This window comes from Ziziphus jujuba, chromosome 2, assembly GCF_031755915.1.
Source record: "Ziziphus jujuba cultivar Dongzao chromosome 2, ASM3175591v1".
In the NCBI taxonomy this organism is placed as follows: domain Eukaryota; kingdom Viridiplantae; phylum Streptophyta; class Magnoliopsida; order Rosales; family Rhamnaceae; genus Ziziphus; species Ziziphus jujuba.
In genome coordinates this window covers 15095591-15107953 of record NC_083380.1, presented here as the reverse complement: position 1 = coordinate 15107953, position 12363 = coordinate 15095591, and the positions used below count along the sequence as shown (strand labels likewise).

Below are 12363 nucleotides of genomic sequence, written 5' to 3'. Positions count from 1 at the left end.
TTAATATTTTAAATAAATAATAAAACAAAAAGTAACTATATATACATATATATATTAATAATATAATTAATTAAACTTTTCTATTTTTTATTTTTAAATATAATATTTATTAAAATTTTATTTTATACATTTAGCTGCTATTTTAAAATTTAGATGTTGAATTTAGAATTAATAACTATATTTAAATTGATGAATGATAAATAAATATTATTATAATTTATTATTTTTATTAGTAGTTTAATTCAATATTAGATATATTAGTATTATAAATAATACAAATTATTGAATATTATTTTTGAATGTATCTCACGATACACGTTTTGTTTTGTTTCAATACATATTTCATAATTTTGATAAAAGGATTCACGTTTCGATCTATGATTTGACAACATTGTCTATAGATACATGTACATATGTTTTAATAACACTTTTTCTTGAGGTCATGAATTAATCATGTTCATGCATATTCAAAGAACTTGAAAAAAGGTTGCGAAACACACCTATCCAAATAAAGCTAGCGAAATAAATATGTATAGCCACTCTCTTTCCCTTCCTAAACCGTCTTCTCTCAGTCTGAAGCAGAGAAAAAAATGGATAGTAAGAATGAAAATCTTTCTCTAAGCGCCCCATTGATTACTGTCTATGATCAGGAAGGACTTCGTGGCGTCGAGAATGATCAGAGAAAATGTGAAAGCGGTATTTGGAGGAACGAAATTCTTGAAGAAGTAAAGAAGCAGTTGTGGCTAGCAGGGCCTCTAATAGCGGTGAATCTCCTGAAAAAACTAATACAGGTGATATCATTGATGTTTGCTGGTCATCTTGATGAATTATCTCTTTCTGCTGCTTCCATGGCCAAGTCCTTTGTATCCATGATCGGTTTCGGCTTGTTATTGAGCTTGTTTCATTTTCTCCATATTATTTACTTATATATATATATATATATGTGTGTAAAGTCATTTTCAGGTTAAGATATCATAACTTTAATAAAGTCGAAATACTCATTAGGTAATATATTGTAGGAGGGCATGTTGTCTGATGTTGATATCAAAATATTCTGAACTGAAATATATATATATATATATATATGTTGCAATAGCATAATGTTGATGAGTTTTATACATGTACACTGAAAATGAACCTGATTGAATAAGATTATAAGTGCAAAGTTATATTTGTGTTAAAAAAAAAAAATGATATGTAATTAATACAAAATTTACAAATTGAAAACTTTAATTCAAACTATTAGTTATCTTATATATGAACATTTTATAAATTTCTAGTAACCTTTCTTTGTCTTTTTTCTAATTTTTTTAATGCTATATATATATATATATATATATATGTAGGGATGACTTGTGCATTGGATACATTGTGGGCAATCATATGGAGCAAAGCAGTATCATATACTAGGCATACACATGCAGAGAGCTATGCTTGTTCTTATACTCCTTAGCATACCACTTGCTTTCATTGTGTCAAACACCAATTCTATTCTAATTGCTGTAGGCCAAAATGCTTCCATAGCAGCAGAGGCTGGAAATTATGCCATTTTCTTGATTCCTAGCCTTTTTGGTTATGCTATTCTTCAGTGCCAAATTAGATTTCTACAATCCCAGAACATGATATTTCCATTGTTGCTCATTGCCGGATTCACAACACTTTTCCACATTTTTCTCTGTTGGGTTTTGTTGTTTGAATCTGGAGTTGGAAACAGAGGAGCTGCTTTGGCGAATTCCATCTCTTATTGGATCAACGTGATATCGTTGGTGCTCTACGTGAAGTTCTCTTCTTCATGTGCAAAAACTTGGACAGGCTTTTCGAAAGAGGCATTTCATGACATTATATCTTTTCTCAGACTTGCTGTTCCTTCAGCTTCAATGTCATGGCAATTTTCTGTTTCTGTTTGTCTCTATGTTAATTTCCTGGGAACTAAGAAAGGGAGAGAATAAAGGAACATAAAACAATTTTAATTTATTACTGTCTAAGGTCCTTGTTTGATTCTGAATCCGAAAATAAATGTGAATTATTTCCATGATTTTGAACTGCAGCTTGGAGTTTTGGTCTTTTGAAGTACTGGTTCTCTTATCTGGTATCCTTCCTTATCCAGACTTAGAAGCCTCTGTGCTTTCTATCAGGTTAGTCTTTATTTGACTTTAACAATTTACTGGCAGAAAGGGGGGAAAAAAAAAAAAGAAAAAAAAAATTGTCACGGTTATATTATTATTAGCTAGGTTCCGATTAGCTTATATAAACTATTAATGAAAGTCTTTTGCAGCCTCAATTTAAATTCAGTAGTTTGGAGGATCGCTCTAGGCCTCAGTGGTGCTGGGAGGTGAGCTGTTATACACATATATATGTGTGTGTATATATATATATATATAATATATGTGTGTATATACATATGTATATAGAAAAGGAACATTTTTTTTTTGGGCACTAGCTTGATATTAATTACTATTACCAAAAAATAATAATAATAATAATAATAATAAAGTACGTCATTAGTTTGATTATCTTTGTCCAACTCTTTCAAAATTAAAATAATTTGGGTATATGGTTGGATTACACAGGGCAATCCAATATTGAAAAGGTACAATTTTTTTTTTTTAAATTTTTTGGGCACTAGCTTGATGTAAAAAAAAAAAATAATAATAATAATAATAATAAAGTGCGTCTAAGGACAGGTTTCCCTTTCCCCCCAAAAAAAACCAAAAAAAAAAAGGCAACAGATTTCCTAAATTCCATTGACCAATCCCAGTGAAACTTGGGTAACACGATTCCTAGTCCTAGGGGGATTTAGTATTTGAAATTGCGTCCATATATTATATATAGAGAGCTGGGGCTTTTCTTTTTACTGTATATCGTGTCCTTTTCTCTCCTATACATCTCGATCAACACTCTCTCTCTCCCCTAAAACCCATCAATGTCAATGGAGTAAAAGATCCAAATCAGAATGTTGATTTTACTATTCTTACTTTAATTGTGAATGTAAGGAGGAATATATAATTAGACCAACTTCATTTGTCCATTATAATTTAATGTTAATTTTTTTGGCTAATGAGTATATTCATCTATAAAAGTAAAGTGAAGATAGCAAATCTTATATGATGGGGTATATGAAAGCAAGAACCACTAGTGGATTGGGGATGGAGATTACAACTCATCAAGAAGACATGAAATATCCAAGTGTCAAAGGGGAAACAATTTTACTTGGTCTGCCACTGGGCTCTCTGTGGGGACAACATGCAACCAATGTTTGAGTTCTCACATACAAAAATTTTTCATTAAAGCATATGTGTATAGATATATGTAACCCCACATTGCTAACAAGGTCTCTGCCTCAGTCTCCCTTGCTCATTCTGAATCCAAGTATAGAAAAAATGGAGAGAGATCAGGAACAAATGCCATATTCAAACACACCCCAGGTTCAAGTTGGTGAAGAAAATGGTGGTGAGAATGGAAGAGATGAGAAAAATGATAGGAAAAGCCAGATCATTAAGGAAGTAAAAAAGCAGCTTTGGCTAGCAGGGCCTCTGATAGCAGTGAACATATTGCTGTTTTGCTTACAAGTTATATCAGTGATGTTTGTTGGTCATCTTGGTGAGTTACCTTTATCTGGTGCTTCTGTTGGTACTTCTTTTGCAAGTGTTACAGGTTTCAGCTTGCTGGTAAGTTTTTTATTATTATCTTAATCTTTCTTTTTTTTTTTTTTTAGTTTCTGTGGTTATGGAAATTTTTTACCTTTTATTTCTTCATTTTATTTATTTATTTGTTTTTCACTGAAAGATAGAAAACCAGTTTGAAAACTGTTTTTGCTCATATTATTATTCTTTTTTTCCCACTTTTGATATTATCCTTATTTTTAACACCTGCCCTTTTCTCCCTTTACTTCTCTACACATGTCTTTCTACATTTGATCATATGACATTCTTCTTGAGCAAAATGTATTTCTTTCCTCCATCCAGCTACATTTTTTGTCTTGGATAATTACTTAACTTTTTCTACAGCACAATATCTTGCCACGTTCTAGCCATGCATTGTACAATTGATTTATTTAATATTTCAAATTAATTGTTGTGGATAATACGGAATTTTGTTGTGGGTATTGACAAAAACCTTTTCAGTTCATTGTATTTTGATAGTGACCTCACAGATTTGGAAAAATAATAAAAAATAATAACAGAAACCTAAACTTACATTGAAATTCTGGTTTTTGTTGTCCCCAAATTTGGTTTTGGACATGCTTAGTATTGATTAATAGTTTCAGGCTTTAATTTGCGCATACTTTTCAAGTGCCCTAAGGGACCGCTTAGTGAAAAATCATCGCCTTATATTATAACTGAAGACTACTTAAGTGAAATGTATACACCTAAATTTTTTCTGGCACAATAAGAACCTCAAGACTGTATCAAGGGGTCCCAGTTAAGCTAGCAAAAAGCCATAGTTCATGAAAACTTGATTTGTCCTTAATTATTAATAACATAAGGAAACAAGTAGATTGGATTCATTTACCCAGATATTGTGCTCTAAGTGTCATACAAATTGCTTATACTGTTTTTAGAAAGAGGAAGATTATTTTTATTATTTTTCCTTCCAAATTGATTGTTTTGCTTGAATAGATGGGACTGTCAACTGCATTAGAGACATTATCAGGGCAGGCATATGGAGCAAAGCAATATGATATGATGGGCATATACACGCAGAGGGCCATGTTTATTCTCTTACTTGCTAGCATACCTCTTGCTGTTATTTGGGCAAACACAAGATCAATTCTAACTTCGGTTGGCCAAAATGCTGCAATAGCAGCAGAAGCAGGACAATATGCTCGTTTTATGATTCCAAGCATTTTTGCCTACGGTCTTCTTCAATGCTTCATTCGATTCTTACAGACCCAACACATTGTTTTCCCAATGGTGCTTAGCTGTGGAATCACAACTTTATTCCATGTCTTTATGTGTTGGATTTTGGTTTTTAAATCTGGACTTGGAAACAGAGGAGCTGCCTTGGCAAATTCCATCTCTTATTGGATCAATGTGCTATTGTTGGGACTTTATGTCAAATTCTCGTCTTCATGTGCAAAAACTTGGACAGGGTTTTCAAAGGAATCTTTTCAAAGCATCCCTGCTTTCTTAAACTTGCCATTCCTTCAGCTGTCATGATCTGGTAATAATTTCTATTTTGTTAAATGTAGTGGTATTTTCACTAGTAAAACTATACGTATAAGAAGAATTCTGCATTCAATTTTAACCTTAATATTTTTCTCTATAGCAAAGTTTTACCCTTGCATGCAAATGGAGCTTACAATGTTGTTTTTGCAACGCTTATGAATAGCTTGGAGATGTGGTCATTTGAAATGTTGGTTCTTTTTTCCGGTCTTCTTCCCAATCATAAGCTAGAGACCTCTGTTCTCTCTATCAGGTTTAATTTGAAAGGTTAAACATTACTTATGTCATAAATTTTATTGAGTTTGTAGGTTGAGCTCTTATTCAGGATTCTACATTTCTAATTTTTACCAACTAAACCTTTCTTTCCAGCCTCAACACAGTTGGAACAGTATGCATGATCCCTTCTGGACTAGGTGCTGCTGTAAGGTGAGCTTTAATGGAAAGCATGTACAAGTAGTCAATACAATCCCCAATTATAGTTTGATATTTCTCATTTTTTCTGCCCTTTTTTTTTTTTTTTTTTTTTTTTTCTCCCCTGATTTATAGTACTCGGGTTTCGAATGAATTAGGAGCGAGCGGGAAATCCAAAAGCAGCTCGTTTATCAGTTTGTGTTGTCCTGGTCTTGGCCATTACCGAGGGTTTATTTGTGGCATCAATCCTTATATTGATACACAACGTCTGGGGCTATGCTTATTGCAAAGAAACAGAAGTGGTCAAATATGTATCAAAATTGATGCCAATTCTTGCAGTCCTTTGCTTTATTGATGGACTCCAGTGTGTTCTTTCAGGTTTTTCCTACGTAAAAATAAAATCAGCTTGTACATTTCCTTTATTTATCATAGAAAAAAAAAAAAAACTTTTCTTATGACACATGACTATTTATTTTGCATTTTTTGAATATATATATATATATATATGTATTTTTCTTTTTCATCTTAGGGAATGCAAGAGGATGTGGGTTCCATCAGCTGTTCTACTGGCTTTTGTCTTTCATGTTGGTGGAAAGGTTCTTGTCTAACTCTTTTAAACTTTATTTTCATGCTTTTCTTGGAATGCAAGCAAGAAATTAATTTTGTGAACTATTTGGTTTTGAATATAGGGTCTGTGTTTAGGTATAATATGTGCACTCGTCGTGCAACTTTTATTTCTGTTCACTATCACAATCCGAACCAACTGGGAGCAAGAAGTAGAATCTCTCTCTCTGTCTGTCTCTTCTCTCTCTAATCTCCATTTATTTTCTTCATCTTGACTTTCATGATCATTTTATGTACAGGCAAAGAAGGCCACAAAAAGGATCCATGACTCGAAAATACCTGTACATGTAGTCTCATGATATGCTTAAGCTATGACTGCATTAAGGAAACTTCACTGGAATTTTCAATTACATGTACAAACTCATGTATGGATCATCATTGGCCTATGGTTTTACTTAACTCTTTGATATTATGTGGAGTAAGCATTTTATCTAAAACATATGTGCTGAAATAAAATACTGTCTTATTAGCTTCTTTTTCCATACTTGCTATGGATTATTGCACAATATGCATGAATAAGCATTGTATTCTGTTGCATTACATGAATCCTCAGGAATAGGAAAATAATTAATTGATTTTTTTGGAATGAATCAAACGGAGTTGATTTTGTTTTTGCCTGCTATTTGCTAGCAGGTTAAATACATCAAACAATTTTGTAAGATAGGTGATTGAGTAGACAAAAGGTATTTGATGATATTTCATGTAGTGATTTCTTTATATATAAATTTGTGAGGTCCAACAAAACTTTGAAATGAAAGTGACAATTCATTTTAATTGCTTCTTTGTAACTACTTAATATGAGATTTTTATCACTTCTTAATAACTACTTAATATGAAATTTGTCTTGATAAATCTGTTATTTCCTCGAAAGTACGAAAAGGAGTTTAAAACTTCAAATTTCTTCTACCTCTAATATCAAAATATATATATATATATATATATATATATAGCTGGCCATTCTCCACCGAGCAGCAAACGAACTGCCGGTATGCTTGCAAGGAACGGAGAGTAGGCATGGAGATAAAGAATGATGCCAAGAGAGATGAGATTATTGAAAAACTTGTGAGAGAGTTGATGGAGGAAGAGAAAGGCAAAGAAATGTAAAGTAAGGCATTGGAGTGGAAGAAATTGGCCTAAGAAGCTACTGCTCCAAATGGTTCTTCCTCTTTAAACTTGGACAATTTGGTGAATCGAACGCTTAAAAATACTTAGACGAAACAAAGATATAGTTTCTATATTTCTAAAAATTCCAATAATACTATATATATTTTTTTATTATTTACTTAATTTCCTGCATCCGATATCTTGAATTGATAATACGCATGAGTAATCTCACTTGACAATAATACAATTTTATTTCAAAAATGCTCTTTGTTATCAAATGATAAAGCACCAATTGCCAGTTAGCAATTATACTAATTATGATTAAGAGGTTCTACTTTTTCTATTATTCTATTAGAATTTTAATATTAAAATATTAAAAGCTGAAATATAATTAAATGTTCCAAATTAATATTAGTCTTTCTAATGTGGAAATTAGCCACACACATTTACATCTCAATTCAAAACTTTCATCTTTCTTTCTTTGGCTAAGCTAAGGTCAAAATTACACCAGCTTCCAAGTTGCACAAGGAATAAAAGAAAAGTTGGAAAAATGAAAACAGTAGGATCATAAAACCAATTAGAAGCCACGATTTGGATCATCTACTTTGCAATTTCAGGCTCAAGTTTGTCAGCGACATCAACTTTGCCCTTAGACACTTGCAACTACTTTACACGCCATTACACAAACAACATTCTTACACTATCGAAAAAATAAACCAAGTCGAAGTAATAATTTTCTTGCTATCCAATTCACAAATAATATATTTTTTTAAGTGATCAAACTTTTAACAATTTGAAAATGTTTAATTAAGTAGTTCTAAGCATTTTCAAAATTATTTGATCATATACGTATGAACCATTTTAAAATGTTAATTTAATTGCACTCTATTAATTTAATTAATTAATATCCTTATTAGAAATTTTCTATAAGGATAAAAATATAAATGATCACATACAGATATGTGATGGTTCTAGTCTCCATTATCTATCCAGCAGCAGACGTAACTAGTTTTTTTTTAAGGGAATGACGTATCTAAATTTGCAACTTCATCTACATAAAAGAAGGTTGAAAATATGTAAATCGATTTCTTTTTTTATTTTATTTTTTTCTGATGAAATAAATAAACATTAATCCAGAAACGGAAGTAAGTTTGCAACTAAGGCTTATTTCATTGTCAGGATGAATCAGTCAAGGGCGGACCCACATAGGTTCCCGTGCCCCTCCTCAAATTATTTTTATGTGATGAAAATTTTATTGTTTGTTTTATCAGATTGTCGTTTTATCCTTTTATAAATAATTAAAGCGTGTCCCCCTCACCTTTTATCTCTTCTACAGTTTGATTTTTTTTTTTTCTTTTTCTTTTACCAATTTTTTTTTTTTTTTTTTGGGGTTGTCTTAATCCTCTTTTTCCTTTATCACATCTATATATTGTTTTTATTTATCTCTCTTATATATAACCATAATTATGATATTTAGCTATAATATATTTATTTTACTAATAATTTTAATATAATATTATTATACAAGCATATTGTTGAATGCAATTATTTAATTGCAAAAAACTATTTACAGTGTAATTACTTAAATTCGTTTGAACTTTAAGCTGTTATCTTTTTAATTGCACATATTTTTGGTTTTTTTTTTTCTACTTTTCAATTACTTGTTTAAATCTTAACAAAATCACAATTTTGTTTTTATTTTACAGTTTGTATTCTATGTATTCTTTCAATGTGCACTAAATTCGTTATTTACTGCCAAAGTAGTTTTTTTTTTTTAAAGATACTGCCAAAGTACTTAACATCATATTTTTCTATGTAAGAAAAATTAAAAACGATTTAACAGTTAATTTGCTTAATACTCTAATGAATTTGATTACAAACAAAAATGTTACATTTTTTTTAATATATATATATATATAGTTTGTATTTCTCAACACCATAAATTGGAAAAAAGAAAAAAAATCTAAGTGTTATTATATAATGTTGGTAGGAAAATTTTATTGAGTCTACCACAAATGGTACCTCTTGGAACAATTTCCTACATTTGCCTCTGAGGTGCTCATAGAGCTGTAAGTAGGCTCAAGTAGTTCATGAATTAAAAAGCTCGGCTAATTTTTAACATGCTTAAACTTGATTTGTAAAAAAAATAAGTCAATCTTAAATAACAAAAGAAGCTCGTAAGCTAATTTTGAACAATAAATCGAGCTCATATATAGCTTAATTTTGCTATTTATATATATGTATATAAAAATGATTTTATGAAATTAACCAAATTGAATATTTACAATGCATAAACAAAATTTTTATTTTTTAATTTACAAACTTTTTAAGAGTAAATTAATTTTATAATAAAATTAATAGAATAAATCAAAATAATTAATTATTAATGTTAAATTATTATTTTTAAAGAATAAACGTTGAAATTTTTAAATGTTTGTAGTATAATGAGATGATCTAAATTAAATTTGGGCTTTTTATTAAAGAGCTGAGCAAGCTTGAGTAATTTATTTCAAAATTTTGTAAACTTGAGTCAAGCTTGAACATTACTAAAATCATGTGAGCTAACCTTGAAAATGCTAATACTCAACTCGAATCAGCTCATTTACACCCTTAGATGATCATGAGCCATGCAAATTTATGTGCATTAGTCAATATTCTTTTTTCTTTTTTCTATTTTATTATATAGCATTATGTATACTAAAAATACTATAATTATCAAAATATTTACCAAAATTATTTTTCAAATAACGTAGCAAATGATATAATAATATTTAGTTAGTTTATTTTTTTAAATTTATTTATCTATTTAAAAGTTTACTTTTTTATATTTAGATTATATAAATATACCAACCAATAAATTTTAAAATGTATCATTTAATAAATAAATCTAGTTAATATTTAAGTACCTATAATATTACTAAATAAATACATGGTTTATACATATTATTTCGATTTTGTTATCATGGAAACCTTGCCCTTCTTTCAATGGATAATCGCTGTTTAATTACTAAGTGATTATGTGTAATCCCAATTACTGCATTACTTGGACAATGATAAATTGCTTACAATATAGTGGTTATGTCACTTATAGTACATTTATGTCCATCATATATAAATCATAATATGATATTATCATTCAATTAATTTGAATTATTATAAGATCCGATTCTAAGGGTGTTATTTGATAGATCTAAAATTTTTTAATTTTATCATATGCTCACGTCAAACATGGAAATCCTAATCTTAATCCTCCTCACTAAACGGGTCTTAAGAGAACGCCAAGCCACACATGACAAGGACTTTTTTTTTTTTTTTTTCCCTCCCTAAACCACATTCCAGCTGCTTTTTATTTTATTTTATTTTATTTATTTATTTATTGTGTTGTCTTGTGTATCTATTATATTTCTGTGATCCAAGTATTCTGACTCTAAATTTTAGATTTTTGAGTATTAAATATTGGAGAAAATAATAATGAGTAGCAGAATTTGATAACAACAGAGCACCATAATACCATTTATTTCTAATAAAAAATATATATTGGCAATGTAGATAGAAAAATCAGATCAATATATAAGAAAAAGCATAGTTGAATTAGATCAATATATTAGAAAGTATTTGAAGCAATGACTTCGATGTTTTTGGATCTAGCTTACAGTGGCTATGGAGTTTTTCCTGAGTCACATTGGCGTTGATGTGCGAGGCTATATGAGTTTGGGGTGCAAGGCCATATAAGTTTTGGACGAGAAAAAATAAAAAATAAAATAAAATAAAATAAAATAATAAAAAAAATAAAGAGGTCAAGTGAGATTGTATTAAGCCAAAATTTAATTTTGACTGTTGGTAAAATTTAACAGTCAAGAATAGAATTTTTCAACTTTAGTAAAATTCATGAATCTAACATAGGAGCCTCATTATATATATATATATATACATATACATATATAGATAATTAATAATTATTAAAATAAATATAAGTTATAACATAATTTATTGATTATTTACAATAATTTTCTTTGTTATTTTGAATCGGACAAAATAATTTATATTAAATAAGTTCAATATAAAAATAAATAGATAAATTCTTTATCTAATTATATTTTAAAACTTTTATCTAATTAATTTATAAAATCATTAATATCAGTTAACAAGATTGCATATATTAATTTATATATATATATAAAAAGAAAAAAATTGGAAAAATCCAAATTAAAAAAAAATAGAAAGCAAATTAATTTTTTAAAAAAAAAAAAAAGAGAAAGAGAAGAAGAAGAAGCAGAAGAAGAAAAACTGAAACTAAAACTGATGCAATAAAAAAAAAAAAAAACAAAGATTATAAAAGAATAAAATTGAAAAAAAAAAGATTAAAAAAGAAAGAAAGAAAAGAAAAGATAATAAAAAAAAAAAGGGAAGAAAACTGGAAAGGAAAACAAGTGTAATACCGCTGAAAACAAATTAATAAGAAGAAACAAAGATTTCAAACAAGAGTAATTACAATGAACATGTTCGAGGTTTCTTTTATTTGTAATCAGTACTTTCCATATTTCTATAATTACATTGCACATTTTTAATGTTTTTCTTAATTACAACCGGATACCTTTATGTTTTCATAATTACATTATACATTTTCGATATTTTTCCTTTAATTACAATCGGATACCTTCATGTTTCCATAATTACATCTGTTTCCCTTCTGATAAAATTTCATCCATAAAAATATACTCTCTTTCTTATGTGGTAGTTAAAATTTTGTTAAAATTTTTGTTAACTGTCCCTTGTATATATTAATTAAACGTGGATTTTGATTGATCTGAAAAATAAAATTTTTTTAATTTGAAAAGATTGAAGCCCAAGGGGTAGTAACTCGTTTGGCCATTAATTTTCAAAAAAAAGTTTTCAAAACAAATTTTTTTAAAAAAATAAAAATTAGAAAACATAAAAATTATGTTTTAAACATTTCAAATGGTACCGTTAAAAATTGGTAGTTATTCTTGTATTTACTATCCATTGGATTTTAATATTTTCAAATTAAAAAAATTTTATTTATCAAATCAATCAAAAT

At 28.8% G+C, this 12363-nt stretch overlaps 2 protein-coding genes across 2 annotated transcripts; both read left to right on the top strand.

Moving 5' to 3' along the window:
• Window positions 1-590: 590 nt before the first annotated feature.
• On the top strand, window positions 591-2336 carry LOC132799085 (protein DETOXIFICATION 16-like). Its single transcript, XM_048474716.2, has 4 exons — window positions 591-919; window positions 1370-1885; window positions 2049-2135; window positions 2276-2336. Exons 1-4 carry the CDS (start codon window positions 591-593, stop codon window positions 2334-2336), a joined length of 993 nt encoding a protein of 330 aa, XP_048330673.2.
• A 1008-nt stretch (window positions 2337-3344) lies between these two features.
• On the top strand, window positions 3345-6697 carry LOC107418733 (protein DETOXIFICATION 16). The gene is given in 11 exon segments (XM_060814197.1): window positions 3345-3668; window positions 4620-5118; window positions 5121-5163; window positions 5332-5418; window positions 5535-5591; window positions 5712-5739; window positions 5741-5954; window positions 6106-6123; window positions 6126-6172; window positions 6266-6352; window positions 6440-6697. Coding segments are annotated over 11 exon segments (1428 nt in total). The 5' UTR covers window positions 3345-3380; the 3' UTR covers window positions 6500-6697.
• The last annotated feature ends 5666 nt before the right edge of the window (window positions 6698-12363 follow it).